Source organism: Miscanthus floridulus, chromosome 2, assembly GCF_019320115.1.
Source record: "Miscanthus floridulus cultivar M001 chromosome 2, ASM1932011v1, whole genome shotgun sequence".
NCBI lineage: Eukaryota > Viridiplantae > Streptophyta > Magnoliopsida > Poales > Poaceae > Miscanthus > Miscanthus floridulus.
This window is the reverse complement of record NC_089581.1, coordinates 146,156,392-146,178,341: the sequence shown is the minus strand read 5'-3', so window position 1 is coordinate 146,178,341 and position 21,950 is coordinate 146,156,392. Positions and strand designations below refer to the sequence as shown.

At 47.6% G+C, this 21,950-nt stretch overlaps 3 protein-coding genes and 2 pseudogenes across 3 annotated transcripts; 2 read left to right on the top strand and 3 right to left on the bottom strand.

Annotated features, from left to right (window-relative positions):
* Positions 1-1,172: 1,172 nt before the first annotated feature.
* LOC136537225 (putative disease resistance RPP13-like protein 1) lies at positions 1,173-4,812 on the bottom strand (annotated as a pseudogene).
* A 4,246-nt stretch (positions 4,813-9,058) lies between these two features.
* On the top strand, positions 9,059-11,592 carry LOC136539993 (probable arabinosyltransferase ARAD1). The gene is made up of 2 exons (XM_066531982.1): positions 9,059-10,092; positions 10,725-11,592. The coding sequence occupies exons 1-2, from the start codon at positions 9,262-9,264 to the stop codon at positions 11,283-11,285; spliced, it is 1,392 nt and encodes a 463-aa protein (XP_066388079.1). The 5' UTR covers positions 9,059-9,261; the 3' UTR covers positions 11,286-11,592.
* A 959-nt stretch (positions 11,593-12,551) lies between these two features.
* On the bottom strand, positions 12,552-13,420 carry LOC136537224 (uncharacterized; annotated as a pseudogene).
* A 1,051-nt stretch (positions 13,421-14,471) lies between these two features.
* LOC136539992 (RGS1-HXK1-interacting protein 1-like) lies at positions 14,472-17,111 on the bottom strand. Its single transcript, XM_066531981.1, has 8 exons — positions 16,948-17,111; positions 16,487-16,553; positions 16,312-16,401; positions 15,608-15,660; positions 15,302-15,438; positions 15,121-15,185; positions 14,912-14,970; positions 14,472-14,801 (listed from the first exon to the last, which is right to left on the bottom strand). Exons 1-8 carry the CDS (start codon positions 17,029-17,031, stop codon positions 14,712-14,714), a joined length of 645 nt encoding a protein of 214 aa, XP_066388078.1. The 5' UTR covers positions 17,032-17,111; the 3' UTR covers positions 14,472-14,711.
* Positions 17,112-19,626: 2,515 nt separating this feature from the next.
* Positions 19,627-21,434, top strand: LOC136539991 (E3 ubiquitin-protein ligase SIRP1-like). Its single transcript, XM_066531980.1, has 2 exons — positions 19,627-20,000; positions 20,227-21,434. The coding sequence occupies exon 2, from the start codon at positions 20,263-20,265 to the stop codon at positions 21,226-21,228; it is 966 nt and encodes a 321-aa protein (XP_066388077.1). The 5' UTR covers positions 19,627-20,000; positions 20,227-20,262; the 3' UTR covers positions 21,229-21,434.
* Positions 21,435-21,950: the final 516 nt, after the last annotated feature.

Below are 21,950 nucleotides of genomic sequence, written 5' to 3'. Positions count from 1 at the left end.
TCTCCGCCTCGCCCGACGTCTGAGGACAGGCTCCGCCTCGCCCAACGTCTAAGGGCTGGCTCCGCCTCGCCCGACGACTACACCCTGCTCCTTCATAAAGCCGAGCACAGGGTACGACAGGATATTCGAGTCAACTACAGTACCAAGGGCCATGTCCTGCATGCCTGCAGGAAGGTACTGTCAGGATACGACGGGACAGACGCTTTAGGCCCTTTCCTACCTGATAGAGCCCGAACAGTGTTGTAGGCGACGACTTTTGTCCCACAGTGTTGTAGGCGCCGCCATCAGCCCTCGGACGCGGATACTAAAACAAGCATACGACAACCACTACGATCCAAGATAGAACTCACATCATCTACAGTGACGGATGTATGGTCACTTCACCGTCTACTCCCCGAAGGATCACGGCTCGGCTCTCTGGCATGCCGCACCGTCTGTCGGTGTAGGATGGGACGCACCCACTTGCTGAAAGAGGCCAGGGCACGGCCCTATAAGGATCAGCGAACACTCCATCCCTGACACGGTCTGCCATGTTAGCAGGGCAGGCACAGGGAAAAAGGAAGACCCGGCTCCCTCGAAGGACCTTCTCTATATTTGTTTTTTTCCTCTTTCTCTCATCTGTAACTCCTGCTCCCCCCTTGGTCTATAAAAGGGAGGGCAGGGCACCCCACTAAGGGGACCGATCGTTTTGATACACAAGACGACGAATCAATTCCACACACAACACACAGCCAAGCAGCAACCGAGCTCTTGGCGTCCTTTCGACCTTTCCATCAGAGACTTGGGACATGTCCCTCTCTCGACCGTTTGTATCCCCTACTATGAACCTTTTTTGGTACTAATAACACGAGCAGCAGCAAACTGGACATAAGACATTATGTCCGAACCAGTATAAACCTTGTGTCCTTTAGTACACCATCCGAATCTAACGCGCAACAATTATAAATTTACTAGTTGGTGTTTGTTCGAAACACCGACAGGTAGCGGCAATGGGACGCTACCGCTATTGCGGCCGCAATTGTGGCCCCTACCACCGCTATTTATTAGCTTGGATATACCTCACACATCAACAGATCAGAAGGCGCAACAGTTGATGTTAAATCAGGAACCTAGCTCAGCTGGTAAAAGAACTGACACCACGATTCAGACAGACACATAGGAGAAAATTGCCATAAATATCTAACTTTATAACTCCACTGCATCAATAACTAAATTGAATCCTTACATCAGGAATTTGCTGCACCCTCTCAGCGCCTTCTTCCAGGCACCATCTCTCTAGTGCATCGCATCCACTTACAGCCGTGAGATGTTTCTTGGCAATATGTCCACTGCACTTATTCTCAGATTTGGAGCACCATCGGTTTCCAGACAATGAAGGGATTCTAGGTTGCACAGGCCTCTGGGAAGAACTGCAAGATCAGCACATTGACGTATCCTTAAAGTCCTGAGAGACTGCATCATCTGCACGGAAAATTGAGTGAGCCTGGGGCAAGAAATTATCTCCAGGGATTCCAGAGCCGAGAGGTTCTCGAAGCAAGAAGGAAATCGTCTTCCAGGGTAATTTTCGATGCGCAGATGCTTAAGGCTGGTATGTGGACAGAGTGCCTCAATGACCGTCTCACTGTTCTCTAAGCCCTGCTGCTGCTCGTCCTTCCAGGTATCCTCACTCCATTTCAGCATCAATTCGCGCAAGTACTCCTTCCCGCGCAAATTGGCCTCCATGACACCATCACTGGTGGCAGCTTCCAAATTAAGAATACAAAGCTCTCCGCGGATCTTCAAATTCTTCAACTCATTAATGTTGCACTTGCCTCCATCCCTGGAGACCACAACAAATCTGGAAAGAGTTTGAAGTGACTGTAACCGGTCAATGCCACTTGGCATTGATCTAAAAGCAGTAACTCTATCCCAATCAATATGTAAACTAAGGTGCCGCAAGTTAACTAATCGGCTCATGCCTGCAGGCAAATCCATGAGCCAATAGCAGTCCCTGAGGTCAAGTGTCTGCAAATTGAATAGGTTGCAGACTGTTTCTGGAAGAGTCTTTATCAGAGTATTCCGAAGATTGAGGTATCTGAGGTGTATACAAAATCCAACAGAATCTGGCAGGAGGTCCAGCTCAGTGTAACTCAGGTCTAGTGCACGCAGACAGGTTAGCTTCGAGAAAAGTGCCGATGGTACCTGATTCAAGGGTAGTTTCGTTGTGGGGCATAATTTCAAGAGCCTTGAATTTTCAAGTGATAAATCATGTCAAATGCAAGAGGCTAATCTTTTGGGCACAATATAGTTGTATAACGAATCCACTCAGGATGCTCAGCTACCGGTGAACTGCCAGGGCTAAGAGTCAGAGATTCATGTTTAGAAACAAGTTGTGCTAGCTCAAGCATCAAACTTGGCACTCTAAACTTTTGATTAGGGAAATTGTGGGAAGTTTCAAAGAATGACCTCCATAGGAGCTCGTCAAAGCATCTTCCAGCTTCCATCTAGACCCTTTTCCTTCCATTACTCTTAACAAGACCGTCAGCTATCCAGAGTCTAACCAGCTCATCCTTCTCAAACTCAACACCAGGAGGAAGTATTGAACAGAAGGCAAAACAATGTTTGAGATGATATGACAAGTGCTGATAACTTATCTGCAAACTTGGTAATATATTGTTTGTGTTTTTGTCATCTTCAAGAATCTGCATTTCACCTAGTATGCTTTCCCATCGTTCTGTCTCCATGAGTGTCGGACAATAGCACCCCAAGAGATTTAGCAGCCAACGGGGAGCCTTGACAGTTGGCGGCAATCCTCCGCCCAATGGATTCCAGATCATGCTGATCTCTGCTGCTCCACCCCAAGAACGCATAGAGTTTGAGGATTTGCCAGCATTCTTCATCTTCCAAGCGCTCTAAATGGATGTTTAGAATGGTGGAACTCATCCTAGACACCCTTTCGTGTTGAGTAGTGATCAGAACCTTGCTTCCGCCCGCTCCACCAGTCAATGAGGGCCTCAGAAATTCCCAGAACTTAAAGCCCTCTGCCCAAAGGTTATCAATCACCAGCAAGAAGTGCTTTTTATGTAGGTGGGCGTGCAGCCGTTGCTGCAATATGTCCAAGCTTAGAAGTTCACATTTTTGACTGGTCACAGCTTCAATGATCATTTTGGTGGCCTTCCTCACATCACACCTATCTGGTAACCAAACCCAGATCTTGTCAGTGAAGAAATTTTGTACCTCAGGATCTTTGTAAACCGACTGTGCCAGTGCTGTCTTTCCAACGCCTGCCGTTCCCCAGATGGAAATCACCTCCATTTCTGCACTGTCAGAAACCAGAGCACGGACAATCTTCTCCATCTCTTCGTTGCGGCCAATGGGCCTCTCGTCGCGATGCGCGGCAGATTCAAGGAACCGTGGGCGCTGCATCGGTTGAGCCTCCGTCCTCCTCCCGTCCCCAGCTTGCAACCTGAACCTTTTCCTGCCCCTGTTGATCTCGTCGAGGCGTTCGTTGATCTTGGCGATCTTGTCATCCAGCTCCCACCGCTGCCGCGGGCCGAGCTCGACGCTGGGCCAGAGCAGCTTCCGCTTCCGCTTCCGCGACTGCTCGGCGGCCGCTAGCCTGGACACGGCCGTGATGGTGCCCAGGCGGTCGAGCAGGGCGTCGACGTCGAAGGCTGCGGCCCTGAGCTCCCGGAGCCAGAGCCTGACGGAGTCGTGGTCGACGAAGCGGCGCTGCTCGGCGTCCTCGAGCACGGCGCGGATGCGTTCCTTGGTGCGCCGCAGCTTGTCGGCCAACTCCTCGACGTTCCGTGTCTTCTTTGAGGCCCGCTAACACCGACGAACTCATGACCCGTGATGCCTACGAAGAGCCCCGCCAGCCTATGTGTCGCACGAGTCCACACGCCCCTAGATCGCTCTGCAGCCCGTCGCATCCGCCCCACACCCACGACGCGCATGCTGCATGCCCAGTGCCCCCATCGCCACAGCACCCCGGTCCGCCAGCCCCAACACCTCCGCCCGCTAGGTCTCAGCGAACCACGCACCCCTGTTCGTCCTGGCTCGCCCCTCCCCGGCCGAACAACATAGAAAGCTGGAATAAAACACGTGCTACAACACGAAAACAACTACTGCAACATTAGGATGAAGCAGCTGAAACACCATGAAACATATATATTGCAACAAACAAGGAGCAACAGCTGCAACATTGGGATGAAGCAGTTAAAACACCATGAGCATACTATTGCAACAACAACGAACAATAGCTGAAACATTAGGCTGAGGTAGCTGAAACACCATGAACATATTATTGCAACAACACCGAACTAACTGCTGCAATAATAGGTTGAAGGAGCTAAAATATTTGAAACATATTATTACAACACTGGTATGAAGCATATGAAAACAAAGCTCGAAATAAAAACACTTGCAACAATATGGAACAACTACTGCAACATGTGATTGAAGCAACTGAAACATACTACAACATCTCAAGCAGTATTATTGCAACATCGCAAAAACATCTGTTGCAACAACCCAAAAAACATTCCATTGCAACATTCAAAATTATCTGTTGCAACATAAAAAAAACCATTGCAACATAGTGAGATCTGACCCCGAGAGCTCGGCAGAACCCTAGCCACCGTCACATCCCTTAGATCTAAAAGAGGAAGAGGAAGACGAGGAGGAGGAGGAGAGCTCAGATCCGGAGGAGGAGGGCTCAGATCCAGAGAAGGACCCACCTACCTCGCCGGAAGCCGCCGCCGTTGCCCTCTTCTCCGGTGGCATGAAGGTCACGGAGGGAGGGAGGGGTGGCTCGCCGGAAACCACCGCCATCGCCCTCCTCTCCGGTGACATGGAGGTCGCGGAGGGAAGGAGAGAGGGGGGAGGGAGAGAGAGGCAGCTCGCTGGAAGCCGCCATCGTCGCCCTCCTCTCCGGTGGCATGGGGGGCGCGGAGGGAGGGAGGGCGCGACGGGCGGGGAGCGCACGGCTCGGCGCCGCGAGCGGCTCGGGAGGGAGCGGCGGCGAGCGTCTCCGTATGGAGCGGGCTGAGCGATGTGGGACAGGTGGATGAGAATAAGATGAGGGGAGCGAGTGGAGGAGCACGAGTCACGTCCGGAGTTGAAGAAGCGCGTCGGACGTCAGACATGTAGCATTACCATTACCTGAACTAACTGGTCCCATAGTCGGTGAACGGTGACTTGGTACTTGGCAGCACTGCAGCACGTATGGCACACTGCACACCTCATCCAAAAATTGTGTCCGAATTCGCGCCGGAACGCATGAATAACCGTTGACCCGTGATAGGAAATCAGAAGACCTAGAGAGGCAAGCTCTGTTTGTGCGCTTGAACGGACCTACACAGCCCTCGCCCATCGCCCATCAGATCAGGTATACACAAGAAGCCTATTCCTATTCCGAAACATACACCTGATTGGGTGATTCGGGATCGGAAACAGTTTCCGAGTCGAACCAGGAACCATCAATTTTCCCGCCACGCCTAGTATATACATGATACCATCGATCTCGTCCGCTTCCTCGATCCATCATCCGCCCACTCGATCCGTTCAAGCAACATGGATCGTCGTCTTCCCGGCGGCGTGCCGGCGGTACGTCTCGCCAGGCGCTTGCAGCTCGCCACCTTCTTCGCCACAGACTCGACGACACCGTCGTCCAACCGCGGGGGTCGACAACAAGCAGGTTCACGACGACGGCAGCCCCCCGCACTGGCGGTGGACGTGAGGATCGTCATCCGGAGGCACTTCCCCGTCGTCGGCCCAGGCGGCACCCGCATCGCTGTGAAAGTGGCTGAGGACATCGCCCTCCGAAGGCGGCCATCGCGCAAACTGCGCGGGCCCGAGAGAGTGGAGAGAGCTCTGGCCGAGGAGGTGCTCCCGCTGGTCGCGCACCCGTTCGACCGCGGCGCCGTGGTCGCGTCCCGGAAGGAGATATGCGCGCACGTGGCCGCGGCCTGCGCCGACCCGCGCATCGCCCGGGGCGGCGCCCATGTCCTTGTTCTGATCGATACCTTCGCGTGCCCCATGGTGTTCCTCCGCCTTCCGCTGCCTCCCAAGCCGATGAAGACTGTTGTTGCCTGTGCGCCGAACAACTTCGTCGTCACGAGTGTCAAACCTTGCATGGAAGAACTAGAGAGCGTTGTACCTGTACCGGAAAAGAAGCCCGTCGGCGTCATCGGAGATCGGAAGCCAAAGCCGGTGGTGGAGGAGAGGTACAAAGGCTGGGTACCGTGGTAGGATGGGCGGCTTTTACCTTCTAGGGTACCTCTCGAAACTGGATTTGCATTTGCTAGACGGCTCACTCGTCTGTCCTAACATGCCAGCATGCCCATAGGCAGATGCAGGCACGCAGTTGAAGGGCACTGCCGCTTGTGAGTTGTGACCGCGTGCCTTCGCCCAGGAAATTTTCCCCTTTTTGAGGGACATGCATTATTGTGAATTAGTAAGAAGTTTTTGAATTATAAACAACGCTCGCAAGGTTTATGAATAGTGAACGGTCTGAAATAATTTCGACTAGCTAATTGTATTTATGGAAATTCAGTTTCGTGAATTGCTGCTGGCATCTCGTTGTCAACTTCTTGTCCTGTTTGATACTATATGCGGTCTCCTTATGCTTGTTTTTCCCTCGAAGCCCAAACACACAAGGGAACTGCACAATACATTAACAAGGGATATTATTATGCTCGCACCACGTGAAACTATAGAAAATGATCACTAACCACCAAAATTAAGGGTTTGCTTGGACCAGCGAGGGCTAATATCAATTATGCTGTCTGAGAACGATGTCGGCTTTTGTTGATCAGAGAGAGTACTATGGACATGTCATCCTAAAACCCACTCGCTTATCCCCATGTTGCCTACAATCCATAGCTAGTTACATAGTGCATATCCAACAATGACAAAGCTAAAGAAAATTGAAGAGATGCACTTGCGTTATAGGTGCATACACTTGTGTTATGAAAAATACATATGTGGTGGAATCTTAGTCAAATAGCTTTGCCCCTACTAAGTGTATTGATCTCTAGTGACAATGAAAGCTAGTGTGGTACTTCCTATGTTTCTAGACACGTTGTAATTCTAAAATAGTAGGGTAAGTCATGTAATTTGGAATTTAACCAAATTTGTATAATAATAATAATTATTATTATCATACTAAATATGTATCATAGTTTGTTGTGTTGATATTATTTTCTATAAATTTAGTTAAATTTAAGATAGTTCGACTTTGACCCAATTTAGAACTGCATCCTCTTTTTGAGACAAAGACTTAACTAGAGCCCAGCAAAGTACTACTATATATACCCCATCCATTTTGATACATCTGATATTTAGAGCAAGCTACTTAGTTCAAAAAGAATTAATTACCATCCTAAATGTCATGTATTTAGAAACAGAGGTGATAGTGATACCGAGTTGTCAGCAGCATATTGACCTATGTAAAAGAAACAAAAGCAGATGGAGATGTCAATGGGCTATATATCTCTTTTTTTTCCGCATGAAAAGCAAACCTGTGCATGTTGAACCCTCGTCGAAAGAAATGCGGGTGGGCAAAAACTACAGAAAGACAATAAGAATTATTCAAACTGCTCCATCACCTTGCCCATTACTACTATCATATCAATAATAAATACTCCCTCCTATAGTATCAAGTCAGATTTTAAGTTTGATCACATTTATATAAAACATGTCATACCAAATAAGTGCTATTAGATTCGTCTGAGATACATTTCATCATGTTTTATGTTATGAATATAGACACTCGGTTTTATAATTTTTTTTAAAAAATGAACATAGATAGAGATAGAATTGCATCTTTCCTCAGATGAATGTAGAGTAGATTGTTTAAATACTAGAGTTCTACCTTGATAGCTGGTTGGGGGCGTCATGGCTCACCAGATTAGTGCGATAGCCAACGGACACGACGACCACCACCTCTCGTACAACCATGGTAGCCTGGCGCGGAGGGGAAAGGGAAAGAGGATTGAGGTTCTCTCCCCTTTCTTTGAGGTATTGATTGAGAATTTTTCACATGAAAAAATTAGGGAAAAATAATTAAAAAGACGATCAGTTGGAGCTATGATTTTGTAACTCAACCCTATTTATGCAAGGATAGAAAACAATCTCTTTTCTTAATCTGGATGAGTTGCTCTAAGCTTGTATAATATACTCCTTCTAGCCCTAAATAAATAGATTCATAGACTTATCTTAATTCAAACTTTTTAAAATTTAACCAAATTTCTAGAAAAAAACGTTAAGATTTACATTAGATTTACCATAGAATATACTACATCTGTCCAAAAAAAAATGCAACTACGTGTTGCGTGCCAGTTAAAGTGGTTCATGTTTGACCAAGTTTCTAGTGAATAGTATTCACATTTATAACTCCAAATAAATTTATTATAAAAATAGATTTCGTAACTAATGTAATGATATTTATTTTGTATAATAAATATTAATATTTTTTTAATCTATGATTGATCAAACTTAAGACACTAAAACATGACACTGTGCTAGAATTACATTCTTTTTGGGACGGGGGTATTTTCATAAAGTGCTCATTTTATGTTATAGATATTGCTATTGTTTTCTATAAAGTTAGTCAAACTTAACTGGAACGGATTCTAGAATTGATTTATCTGAAAACGGAGGGAGCATAATTAGGCTCTTGGAACATCTTGGTAGAAACATAGTTTTGCTCTAGGACATCGCAACACGAGCAAAGCTACACTAGAGTACAAATATATTCCTTACAATGTTAAAACGGTGATTTTATCTAAATTTTCACTATATATATAGTCTCGTGTGGCGTACGTATATACACCGGTACAAACCTGGAAACCCCGTAACCCCGATGCTGTGACCACCCTCTCGCCCCCATGTAACCCACGGTCGACGGTCTATCACTCACACTCACACACTACCAAACCAGAAACCGCAAGAGCGTGAGATCAAAAAAAAAACGCAAGAGCAGCCGTGGGGTAGCGTGCAGCGCTTGCGTGGATTTGGAGATCCCCGCCCGTGCCTTTGTGCCGCCTCCCACCGCGCCGCACCCGCACCCGCACCCGCCCCAGTACCCAACCAACCGTTGCCACCAGCTCCAGATCCGACCGCCTCGATCGGGACTCGAGCGTCACCACAGCGATCAACCGGCCGCCGCGGGTGACCAACCCACCCGCGTTTACCCCCGCCAGATCCCCAGATCCCCCTCCAAGCCAGCCATGGCCGCGCCCCGCTCCGGCCTCCGCACGCACTGCCACTGCTAGCGCCATGGCCACCGCCGCCTCCTCCTGCCGGAGCCCGCTCGCCTGGCTCTTCGCGCTCGCCGCCGCGCTCTTCTTCTTCTCCTGGTACCTCCTCCTCGACTCCGCCGCGGGCCCAGCCGCCGCCCGCCGCCCCAACCAGTGGCTCCGCGCCGGCGGCGGCGGCCGGCGCCCCGGCGGCCCCGGTAGGAAATGCGACCCCGCGGAGGCGCTGCTGCGAGTGTTCATGTACGACCTGCCCCCCGAGTTCCACTTCGGCCTGCTCGACTGGAAGCCCCCCGGCTTCGGCGGCGGCGTGTGGCCCGACGTCAGGGACGGCGTGCCGGACTACCCGGGGGGCCTCAACCTGCAGCACAGCATCGAGTACTGGCTGACCCTCGACCTCCTGGCCTCCGAGCAGGGCGCGCCCACGCCCTGCGCGGCAGCGCGGGTGCGCCACGCCGCGGACGCCGACGTCGTCTTCGTGCCCTTCTTTGCCTCGCTCAGCTTCAACCGCCACTCCCGGGTCGTGCCGCCCGCGCGGGATAGCGAGGACCGCGCGCTGCAGCGGAGGCTCCTCGAGTTCCTCGCCGCGCGGCCCGAGTGGCGGAGGACCGGCGGGCGGGACCACGTCGTGCTCGCGCACCACCCCAACGGGATGCTCGACGCGCGCTACAGGTTCTGGCCCTGCGTCTTCGTGCTCTGCGACTTCGGGAGGTACCCGCCCAGCGTCGCCAACCTCGACAAGGACGTCATCGCGCCCTACCGGCACCTCGTCGCCAACTTCGCTAATGACACCGCCGGATACGACGACCGGCCGACGCTGCTCTACTTCCAAGGCGCCATCTACAGGAAGGACGTGAGTATCTTGCTACTTACTCATCTCGTCTAATTTGAATCTTAGTTGGATTAGTCACATCTAATTTAATAATAATAGCATAATGTCAGCATACATCTTTTGCTTAAAAAAACTTTGTTTTCCATGCGTCTTCCCTAAAAAGGATTGAGAATGTTTGCCATGTCCATGTGCCACGTGCACTCCTTTTCATTCCGTAGCCTAGTAATGGTTAACATGTCCCTTTCCCTCCGTGTGCCACTTACCTGAATTTGCACTAGTTCTGGCCACTAAAGATGCATCGATGTATGCTTCTTTGCGAATTGGAGATTTTTATCCTGTCTATCAGTAATCAGTCCAGCTCACACATAGGCAATCACTTCTCCCAGTCCTATATGACCACGATCAGCATACTTCGCTGTCTTTTGCAGCAAGTAGTTGTACAATCTGACAAGTGATCTATGTATCTGTAAACAAGTTCAGTATACTTTAGTAGTTATACAATTGACAGTCAAACATGGATTAGCTATGAGGACGTGGGTTATATTGATTGGTCTAAGAGATTAGGCTCTCTGAGTAGATGAACTACGGAAAATGTATGCAGTTCACATATATGCTTGCTATTCTACTCACACTTTCACTGCACAATGTTGTAGGGTGGTTCCATCCGGCAGGAACTGTATTACCTTCTGAAAGACGAGAAAGATGTGCATTTCTCTTTTGGAAGTGTAGCTGGTAACGGGATCGAGCAATCAACACAAGGGATGCGGTCATCCAAGTTCTGCCTCAACATTGCAGGTGACACTCCATCCTCCAACCGCCTCTTCGACTCCATAGTCAGTCACTGTGTTCCCGTCATCATCAGCGATGAGATTGAGCTCCCGTTTGAGGATGTCCTCGACTACTCAAAGTTCAGTGTCATAGTTCGTGGCGCAGACGCAGTCAAGAAGGGGTTTCTAATGAGCCTGATCAGAGGGATCAGCCGAGAAGAGTGGACACGCATGTGGAACAAGCTAAAGGAAGTAGAAAAGCACTTTGAGTACCAATACCCATCTCAGACTGATGATGCCGTGCAGATGATATGGAAGGCTATTGCTCGGAAGGTGCCCTCTATCCGTCTGAAGATTAACAGACTACGAAGATTTTCTCGGTTTGATACTAACAAGACAGAGGAGACTCTGCCCCAGTCTTCTTGGCTACCGAATGAGGCTCCTTGATTTTGGACTACCAAGCTCAGGCTTTCACCATGTCTTCAATCCTGTTGAAACAAGAGTTGATACTGAAGACCAAACCTTAACCCCATGACTGGGGGCAGATGTTACAGCTGCAGGCATTAACGGAGAGTAAAGTTGAAACACTTTAGCATAACAGAATTTCATATCCAATGACACATCATTTTTCTTCAATTCTTTTCTTTTACTTACTATTCATCTAAAATGTCCTCGGCTGCAGACTAAGGACAATGAATTTGTACGAGAAGCTGTATATTCTAGGCGGCAATATAATTACTGATCAGTTACAGTTGCTGAGCACTTTCGGTTAACGTCCACTGAAGTCTAAAGTCAAATAGGGAAGGTTCTGCAGATGGAGAAAAGGGAGATATAACGCTGTGTGTGGTAGGTTATTAGCTGGAGGATTGAGATCGGTGTGCGGCATTCAGTTAGTCATATGCCACTGAAAGGATGGAAAGACTGAACGGGCGCACCAGATAGGGAAAGCTAGATAATACTGCGTTCGGAGGGTAAGGTTGGCCACTGTAGCATGGCTGATTTTGGATGAATGAATAGTATTTTGTGAGAGAGAATAAGCTGGAACAAGCAGGAAACAGACCAGCCGAACGCGTTGAATAGCCTCTTCACTTGTTTTACGGTTTCACATACTGGTTGTATGTTCACTTGTTTCCTGCACTTGTTTTATGGTTTCACATACTGGTTATATGTTCAATTGTTCATCAAGTTCTCCATTACTACTTACGCTCACAGGCTACCTTTAACGGTATGAAGTCCCTGCCAATTTTTTAATCTGGCCAAAGAAATGGCTTTCAATTTTTCAATCTGGCCGAAGAAGGAATGGCTATCAGAAAGTGTCAAGTGGAGGAAGTGCAGAAATCGCGCATCCGTCTTATCCTCGATGGAGTACAGTGGCTATAGAAAGAAATGAAGAGTTCGATTGCTTTGCTTTAGATGGAGTACAGTGGCTATAGAAAGAAAGGGAGAGTTCTATTGCTTTGCTTGGAGACGGTTGTTCTTCTTGGTCGACGTATAGCTAGATATAGCTGAACATATAGAACAAGAATTTTGCACCGTGCCAAATTTTATGTCGAGTTAAATACACGGGCGGCTCTTGAACTTGTGACTATCAACTTGTGACTCTGTGCCATATAGGTTCACAACCTCTCAAAATCAAAATTTATCTCCCTGAACTTGTTTAGTTGTTCACCGGAGGTCCATGCTCTTTCGGAGGACGCTGATTAAGATAAAATTTTACAAAAACCACCCTGAAGTCATCTACAACTTCCCTCCCGTGCCCAACAAGCTCCGGCCGTGCTGCTGCTGCAATTGTTCCAGGGTTGTCCCCGACGCACGCGGCCGTCAGCAGCACCACGGCCGCCACCTCGTGGGCGTCGTATCGGCATCCCAGCCTCCGGTCCATGAGCTCGCCGACCACGTCGCGCGGCGACGACGGTGTTCCATCCACGGTGGTCGGGGCGCAGTCCCCTGCATCACCACCAGCAACTTCCCCACCGCCTCCAGCGCGGAAGCCACGGCCTCCCGCATCCTCCGATCCCGCCGCCCGCGCAACAGGACAGCCACAGCGCCACCACGGCAGTCTCCCGCCCTGCCGGCCCCATCCGGGTCATCCGCCCCATCACGGCGGCTGCCACCTCGGCGGCGTCGGCCACGATGGCCGCCTTGCCGTCGCCACAGCCTGTAGCCTTTGCCAGCAGCCGCAGCGCGGGCTTCGCGGCGGCCGTGGGCGTGACCGCCATGGCCAGCGCCATCGACGCGTGCGTCGGGCGGCTGCGGACCTGCACTGCGGCGCGGGCATGCAACGGATGGCTACCAGCAACGCGGCGTCCCCGAGGATCCGCACGAGGTCTGGGAATAGCTCCGGCCTATCGGTGATGTTGGTCTTAGTGTCCGCGTCCGCCACGGGCGACGTCAGGATCGCCTCAAGGACGTACCGCGTCGCCGTTCGCGTCCGCGCCGAGTAGCCTCATCTCGACGCGGCCAAGATCCTCGGCGACAAGGGCAAGGATAAGGGCCTCCCTGGCCTCTTCTGTGATCCCTTCCGGGGACCAGGCATGGTGCACGCGGAGGCCGGCTCGCGTCCAGCAACACGTTGGATGCCTTCACGTCGCCATGCAGCCGCTTGTGTAGCCGTGTAGGTTCCCGTTCGGCGCGAACTCCAGCACCGCCTTCGTCGCAGAACGCGAGGAGGCGGACGATGTGGGGTTGGCGCCTTGGCGGACGTGGAGGAGCGCGTCGAGCTCCCGGCGGAACGCGTGGTTGAGGCGCTTGCTGATGCGGTGAACCTTGACGGTGGCGAGGGCGCCGGCGAGGCGGGCGAGGTACAAGGTGCTGAAGCTGCCCTCGTCGACGACGGTCGACGTGAAGCCTCCCGTCATGGCCTCCACCTACGCCCATGATAGCTGCCTCGCACTCGCTGCCGTACGTCGTCGTGGCGGCAGCGACACCGGTGTCGGTGCCGACCGCGCTCTTGGTGTCGGGTGGCTGACCTATCTCCCGAAAAGGCCGGCTCGGGCAATGCATCAGACGGCGATGGGATACGGATCTCCTCCTTAGGAAGGACTGCTGTAGGTAGAAAATGATTACAGAGGGTGTTTTTTGTAAAATTTTATCCTAGTCAAAGCGTTTTTTTCAAAGAGGTATGGACCTCCGATCAACGACTTAACAAGTTCTGGGGGCAAATTTCGATTTTGAGAGTTCATGGACCTAAATGGCATAGAGCTATAAGTTAGCGCCAGCATATTTAACTCTTTTATATCACTATTATCAGCAAATGGAAGTGTGGCCAAGCTGAATTTGTATCTTGGTCAGCCCTCAGACCCCAGAACTGTAGCTCTGTTAGCACTGATCTAATTGAGATTGCCTGATGTTTAGGTAAACACGTCGTCCTTGGCGAGAAACGCAATGTTAATCAGGTGTTTTTCCACCAAATGTTCAAGGACTGTCAATGGATGGAATTTTTTGTTCAAATTTGTGATCCTGTTCGAAGAGAAAGCGAGATGCGAAAAACCTGCAAAACTAAAAAATCAAACAGGACTACAATACTCCTATCGCCTCCTGGAGCAGCGCCCTGCATTTTGCAGCATTTTGTAGCTATTTGTTTTTTCCGAAAAGGAATGGCAGAATTGTTTGCAGGAAGCACAGCACCCAAGGTGGAACAAAGTTTTCCTTGCAATCAAGCAATGCTCAACATTACAGTGACAGGAACACTTTATGATTGTGATGAGTTACCATGTTTTGTCCTAGCATTTAAAATGCTGACAAAAATTGAAGTTAGAATCCAAAACGGAAGTTTGTCTAATCAAAATGCACATCTCTCAGGGTGGATTCACAGTTTATTGTACGTAAGGACCAAAAGAGGCTCTATCTGGGGAAATGTACAGACGGTGCAGTTCAGACACGGACACCATATTCAGATATTTTGTTGATCCTTTCCTGCAAGGCACATCTCTGGTTCTTCAAATCGGAGGCCATGGAAGCCACCTAATGGATAAAAAGAAACAGTATTTCAATCAGCACTTTTTAATAAGGTTTTATTTAATCAGCACTTGACGCAAGGGCAAAGATATTCTATGTACAAATCATGTACTCGCCTCTGCTCGCAGCTCGAGAGATTGCCTGGTTGGAATAGTTCTTAGTCTATCCATCAGACCTACAGTCACAAAAATAATACATATGTCGTTATGAGATGTAAAGTGAGCGATTTTAGTGTTTAGTCTATTTTGTGTAGGTGACGTTTCAAATTAAGTTGCAAATAACTAAAAGCAATGAACCAAATATCCAGAAGAAATATAATTAATACCTGCAGCAGTAGATTCTGCTTTGTAAATGGAACCTATAAGAGATTGGATCTGCTTCCCAGTAGATCTGGAGAGAGGCACAGGCAATAATTTTACAGTATGTTATTGACAAACCATTATTAAATGAAACAGCAACAGACATGGAAAAACAGACTTTTCCGACTGAGACTAAATGTAAAATACCTCAAATCAGTCCGTCCACGCTGCAGATCACTTTCACCAATAGCTACTTTGTCAAGAGTGTATTTCGATTCTTTCTTCAAGTTCTGAATAGATGTTTTGTACTCCATCATACTTTGCTCAGCATCATTCAGTAAATCCTGGCAAGATTTTGGTACAAAAGTCAGATGCACTCATACATGATCGCACAGTTATGATCTCATTGGACTGACAGAAGTTCCATTTATGTCATGTAAATCATTCTAATAAATTTTACATGAGTGAAGAAAAGTTTCAACATGAACATAACCGCATTTATAAGATTTATACCTTCTCAGTCTTGAAACGGCCAAAGGTATTGCGGTATAAAAATCTTCGAGGACCTGATGGTACAATTCATAACTAAATCAGTATCAGAAATTGAGATGCAACAGAACAAGTATGCAAACCATTGCGAAACTAATGTCACCTTTGTGTAATTACTAAAGGAACCATTCACAGGGAACGCTATAAATATTAGGCATACAGCGTTACAAAAGTTAATTCTTGATACGGCAACGGCTTTACAAAAAGTTAATTCTTGATAAGTGCACTGTTTATTAGTTAACTGTCTGGCTGGTACTCTCATCATGGCGTACTTGGGGGGCATACACACTAATTACGTTTAAGACAATATCACTAATGACAAGTTTAACTAAGATGATCCTATCCCCTTGCCTTCACACCTCCACCACACCATCCTTGAGACTCTTATTAATCAAAACTCCTACTCCATTTTTATTTGAAGTTGTCCCTATGTACCAGAGCTTGAAGCCGGTATTGTCCACCTCCTTCGCCTTCTGCCCCTTCCATTTAGTCTCTTGGACGCATAAGATATTTACGCGTCCTACTAAAAACACAAAATAAAAATAATTGTAGCATTTCCCTCATGACATGTTTAAGAAAATACAATTCATAAACCATAGCTTCTCCTCATCATTTCCCACAGGTACAACAAACAAACATCAGTAAGGTTCAAAAAAACAGGAGTATACCTCTGAACAGAATGAATCCTGCAACAGTGGCACATCCAATTGCCTCCGCCTGATGCTCTCTCACAAGAACCAGAGCATCCGCAATAGTTCCTTGTATATGGAAATAAGACCATATAGAAATTTCAGGACCATACTAGGAGACAAATGCATCCTGGATACATATAAAAAATTTCACCTTTTGTGCCCTCGACAACTGCATCCTCATAAGCTTTGTATTGTGACCACAGCCCTGGTGTGAAACTCTACAAGGCAACAGGAAGAATGTGACAACAAAAGAACAAAAATGATGGATCTTAGGGGGAAATGCAAACTTCTTCTTGGCTAATCCAACATGTAATACGAATATTTGTGGGACCTTTCTCACAGTACAGATAAATGAGACATCAATGGATAGGTTCTATAATTTTCTCACTGCAAATGAAATAGGATTCACTTAGTTAAAGAAAAGTATAGAATGCGAAAAACATAACTGTAGTTCCAACGCGTATGAAATAAGCTCGTAAGTAATGCTAAAGACAGATCGGCTCAACCGAAATAAAGGATACCAAATACTACATCTGAGATGAAGGATGGCCTACAAACACGAATCCAATAGGAAATTTTCCTATGGGGGTCTAATCAGGAGAGGAACGAGACCTGGAGCTTGCGGAGAGGCCATGGGGAGGTGGAGGCAGATTCCTCGCCTTGCGCCGGCGTGCGGCCGGGATCCGGGGACGCCATCGCCTCCGCCGCTGCTCGTTCTCCGGCGACAGAGATGGGTTTAGAGGCGTTTGCTCGCGGACCTCTGTTTCCTTCTTCGCATCGTGGCCCGTCCTGCCTTCTTTTTTTTTTCTGAGATGAGAGGATTCTTGGGCTCTTGGCCCATATTGAGATGGGTCAAAGAGATGGCCCTATTGGTAGGCTGGTAGTGGCAGCCCACGGACTAACCTATGCCTTTGGTCATTATTGTGCACAGTGGACTCAATACCAACCAGTCTGTTGCTTAATTTAGGAATTCCATTAATTTATTTGTACTAGAAAAATAATGTTCTGTAGAATATACCAGCTGAAATCAGTTGCGAACTGAATTATTTTAAGTAGAAAAAAAAATCTTAACTTAGGGCAATGTATTGAACTTTTGACAGTGGGCTGAATACCAACCAGTCTGTTGCTTATAATTGAGGAATTCCATTAATTTATTTGTACTAGAAAAAAAATGTTCTGTAGAATATACCAGCGGAAATCAGTTGCAAACTCAATTATTCTCAGTAGAAAAAAAATCTTAACTTGTTATGAACTTTTGACACGGTGGACTGAATACCAACCAGTCTGTTGCTTAATTTAGGAATTCCATTAATTTATTTGTACTAGAAAAATAGTGTTCTGTAGAATATACCAGCGGAAATCAGTTGCGAACTCAAATATGTTCAGTAGAAAAAATCTTAGCTTACGGCAAATGTTATGAACTTTTGAAGGATGTAAATAGATCATCTAATGCATACATCAACAAACTCTTTCTAAGTTTCCATGTTGCCAACAAGAATTGTTGTGCCGCAAAAAAAAAAGGTATAAGAAATGTTGTTACCAGAACAATGCTCTCCGTGAGCGTACTGTGTGGCAACTGGCAACCATGATCATTTCTATCCGAACCCTTCTCTACATAAAGAAGGAAAAGCACCAAGCAGAGAAAAAGATATAACAAATATATAGCGATATAAAAATCGACTCGTATGTTTGAAATAAATAAATAAAAATCGACTCCCTCGTATTTCTTTTAAGGAAAAGAGTTGACCAAACAGCTACACTCGTAGTCTTTTTTTTTTTCTAGCATCATCTTGGTTCATGGTGGCATTCGTCCATGTCAGACTGATTAAAAAGAGCGGAGCTAGTGCTCAAAGATTTTTTTTTTTTGGGCAAATAACGTGGTGGGACTAACGATGGAAGAATGAGGTTGACATGTGTTGTATCGCATACAAATATAACTTTCGAGAGTAAATAAAAAACTCCCTCTGGTCTAAATTATGTCACTTTAACTTTATACTTAGTTCCCTCTAAAAAAATTATACTTAGTTAAAAAATAATTCAATGTATAGAAGATGTACCAACATCTATAATGTCAAAATAGTTATATTTTAAATTCTCCATAAAGTGTATTGACAACACATTTATTTGATTTTTATATTTGTTATTAATATATTTCTCTAAAATGTTGTTCAAAAATCAGATAAATTTGATTTTAGAATAAAGCTAAAGTGACCTATAACATGGGAACATCCACAGTGCTATTATAATGTATCTTATTATGATGGGAAATATCTATTTAGGTGCCTTTACACTTCATATGTGCTCATATTTTAGACTAATTATTATTCTTTCAAAGGTTGACGAGGTGTGGATGTCGACAATAAGACATCAATGATAATGTCCCCAATATCAAGATGTGCCAGGGCAATCTTTTAGAGGTGTTCATAGATGTAAAGTTTGTGTGTATATTCACAAAGATGTAAGGTTCTTATGTATATGTGAGTGTCAAAATCTATAATATGTTTCCGGGGGGGGGGGGGGGGACTATTACGTACAAATACTTTGAAATTTGTCGTGGAAACTTGTTGCTGGATTTGCTGTAAAGTGTGATTTGATACGAACAATTCTCCGTAATAATTTTCTCAAAAAGCCTCAAGTAATCAAGCAGAGTGCAGAGATGGTTAGATAGCTGTCATTCTGTCATGGCACTCTATCGTTGATCCAGTCAAAACTGATCATGGGTTTGTTCGGCTCGCTGAAACTTGACTGAAATTGGCTGAAAAACACTGTTCTGGCTGAAATGTTGTGAGAGAAAAACATTGTTCTGGCTAAAAAAAAAAGTCGAAAAGCCGAATATGAAGTAAGCTGAACGGAGCCATAGCTAACGTCTCGGATTCGTCAAAGAATTTTTTTACCATGTTGTCAAAAAAAAAAGAGAGTTCTTCGGTTTACCACAAAACACAATCCTCACATTGGCACTATCCCTAGGCCTTGTTTAAATCCCATCAAAGTTCCAAGTTTTTTCACTCTCTCTCCATCACATCAATTTTTAGCCGTTTGCATGGAGTATTAAATGTAGGTAAAAAAATAATTAATTACACAGTTTAGTTGGAAATCACGAGATGAATCTTTTGAGCCTAGTTGGTCCACGGTTGGACAATATTTGCCAAATAAAATGAAAGTGGTACTATTTATCAGGTTGAAAAAAGTTTCAATCTAAGGCCCTAGTCTCGTTCTTCGGTTTGGCCGTATTGCATTGTACGACTTGGATCCTTGTGACAGCAATCGAGAACCCATACAAAAAATTCAGTCTTCAGACTTCAGAGTCTCCGCAGATGGAGCCTTCCGCTGGCGTTGCGCAACCAACAAAGCTCATGTCGTAATCACCGAGCAATCGGCTGATGATACGAAACAAGAAGTCGCTAATTATCCCAAGGCGCCCATCGGTTTTAAAATATCCGAGTTGCGTGCGTCGCCATCCTCTCTTGCTCGGTCGCCTCGCCCGGTCTTGGTGTGGATAAATCGTCTTCCTTGCTGTTCTGGATTCTTCTTCTCGCTTGTTTTCCCTCTTGTTGCTTGCTCTCGTTCTCTTTCCCAGATCGAGGAAGACGAATCGGATTTGGTGATCGTGTAGAGCGTACAGGTGGTTGTTCTTGGAGAAGCACAGGCTGCGTCTCTCTTGGCTGGTAATGTTCTCTCCATTCATTGACTTGTACTTCTCATTTCAAAATTGATCATGTTGTAGTGTTCTGCGACATGGTTCGGTGTCCGTGTGCTTTCTGTTAGAACTTAGAAATTGCCAAGAATCATTGGTTCATTACTTTCTGATAAAAAAGTAATGGAAGAATCCCCATCTGGTCCGAATCATCTGTTCAGAATATAGGTCTGATCGAATTCTCGTCTTGGGTGTAGTTCTTGTCTTCTTGAGCAAGGAGGCGAAGGAAAGACATGGAAGAGGAATCCGGCGCAGCTTCAAGGTACTACTGCCACATGTGCTCGCTGATCATACGGCCCGAACTGGGCATGGAGGAGGTGAAGTGCCCCCACTGCCACACCGGCTTCGTGGAGGAGATGGCGGGCGACCAGCGAGGCAGCGGCGACGAGAACATCCGAGGCCGTGATGCCGACGAGGCGAGCGTTAACGCCTCGGACGCGGCGCTGGAGCGCGAGGTTTCGCTCTGGGCGCCTGTCCTCATGGATTTCATCGCCGCCTCGTCCGGCCGCCACGGCCTCGACGGCGGCGGAGGGGACCTCGCTGCTCTGGCGCGAAGGCAGTACCGCAACATCGCCCTCCTGCAGCTGCTCAACGCGCTCCAGGAAGGCGACGCCGACGGCGGGCGCGAGCGGGTCGTGCTCATGAGCCCCGCGGACGCGCGCGCCATGCTCATGGGACAAGAGCGAAGGGACGGGGACCGCGGCGCCACCGCCGCCGCCCTGGGCCCCGGCGGTCTGACGCTCGGGGACCTGTTCCTCGGCCCGGGGCTGGACCTGCTGCTGGAGTACCTGGCCGAGACCGACCCGAGCCGGCAGGGCACGCCGCTGGCCAGGAAGGAGGCCGTGGCCGCGCTGCCGATGGTCCGGGTGCGCGAGGCCTTCACCTGCCCCGTGTGCCTGGACGAGGTCGCGGGCGGCGGCGAGGCGCGCGAGATGCCGTGCGAGCACCGGTTCCATGACCAGTGCATCCTGCCGTGGCTGGAGATGCACAGCTCCTGCCCTGTGTGCAGGCACCAGCTGCCCACGGAGGAGCCGGCGGCGGAGGCAATTGGCAGCGGCAGAGGCGCTGGTGTTGAGTCCGGTGGCAACGCGCGCGTCGGCGACGGGGGAAGCGGCGGCGGGAGGAGGCATTGGTTCTCGTGGCCCTTTGGCGGGCTGTTCTCGCAAAGATCCAACGGCAACTCGTCGTCGTCGTCGTGATGCTAATGAACACTTGAACATAATGATAATATATGATGATAATATATGCGGCGGTGTAGCCATGTAGGAACTTGTCTTGTACTTGACGATTGGAGTTCTTTTTTTTGGCCACTGTAAAGCTGCATTTGTGTTCTTTGGCTGTAGTTTTGCTTCAGTTCAGGTGTATGGATATTGGAGATTGCATCTTCCGACTGATGCTCCTATGATTTCTGCTGGAAATTCCATTCTCTCAAATCTGCTGCTGGAAATTTCATTCTCTCAACTCTGCTTTGATTGCAAACTACAGTAACTCTGCAAGCTTTGATATGCAAACTACAGTAACTCTGCAAGTAGGTGAGATGATGATCATGCCAGGCTGCGTGCAAGTACTTCTCCTAGTTTGATCAAATATATGAAAAAAATATTAATACTTATGTGTAATAAGTATTATTAGATTAGTCATAGAATGTATTTTTATAGTACTTCTATGTGAAGATGCAAGTGTTGATGCTATTTTCTATAAACATAGTTAAATCTGAGATTCATTATAACTACCTGAAAAACGAAATTTACATTGAAGTATGTGCTCATAGTCTTGCTATGGTCCACACGGTTTGTGTTGGTAGGCGTTTGCCACCGTGTTTGCACGCGTTTCCCACCGTGTTGCTGAGGCTCTCATAACTAATTCAGCAGCTCGGATTAAAAGACTGAATATTCAGTTTATGAACTACCGTGCGTAGCAT

What these genes read in the sequence shown, in the direction of transcription:
- LOC136539991 (XM_066531980.1), top strand. Translation starts at nt 20,263, where the DNA reads ATGGAAGAGGAATCCGGCGCAGCTTCAAGGTACTACTGCCACATGTGC.
- LOC136539993 (XM_066531982.1), top strand. Translation starts at nt 9,262, where the DNA reads ATGGCCACCGCCGCCTCCTCCTGCCGGAGCCCGCTCGCCTGGCTCTTC. An exon ending in GCGCCATCTACAGGAAGGAC is followed by an intron (nt 10,093 to 10,724) that starts GTGAGTATCTTG and finishes ACAATGTTGTAG; the next exon opens with GGTGGTTCCATCCGGCAGGA.
- LOC136539992 (XM_066531981.1), bottom strand. Translation starts at nt 17,031, where the DNA reads ATGGCGTCCCCGGATCCCGGCCGCACGCCGGCGCAAGGCGAGGAATCT. An exon ending in AGTTGTCGAGGGCACAAAAG is followed by an intron (nt 16,402 to 16,486) that starts GTGAAATTTTTT and finishes TCCATATACAAG; the next exon opens with GAACTATTGCGGATGCTCTG. An exon ending in CGTGGACGGACTGATTTGAG is followed by an intron (nt 15,186 to 15,301) that starts GTATTTTACATT and finishes GCCTCTCTCCAG; the next exon opens with ATCTACTGGGAAGCAGATCC.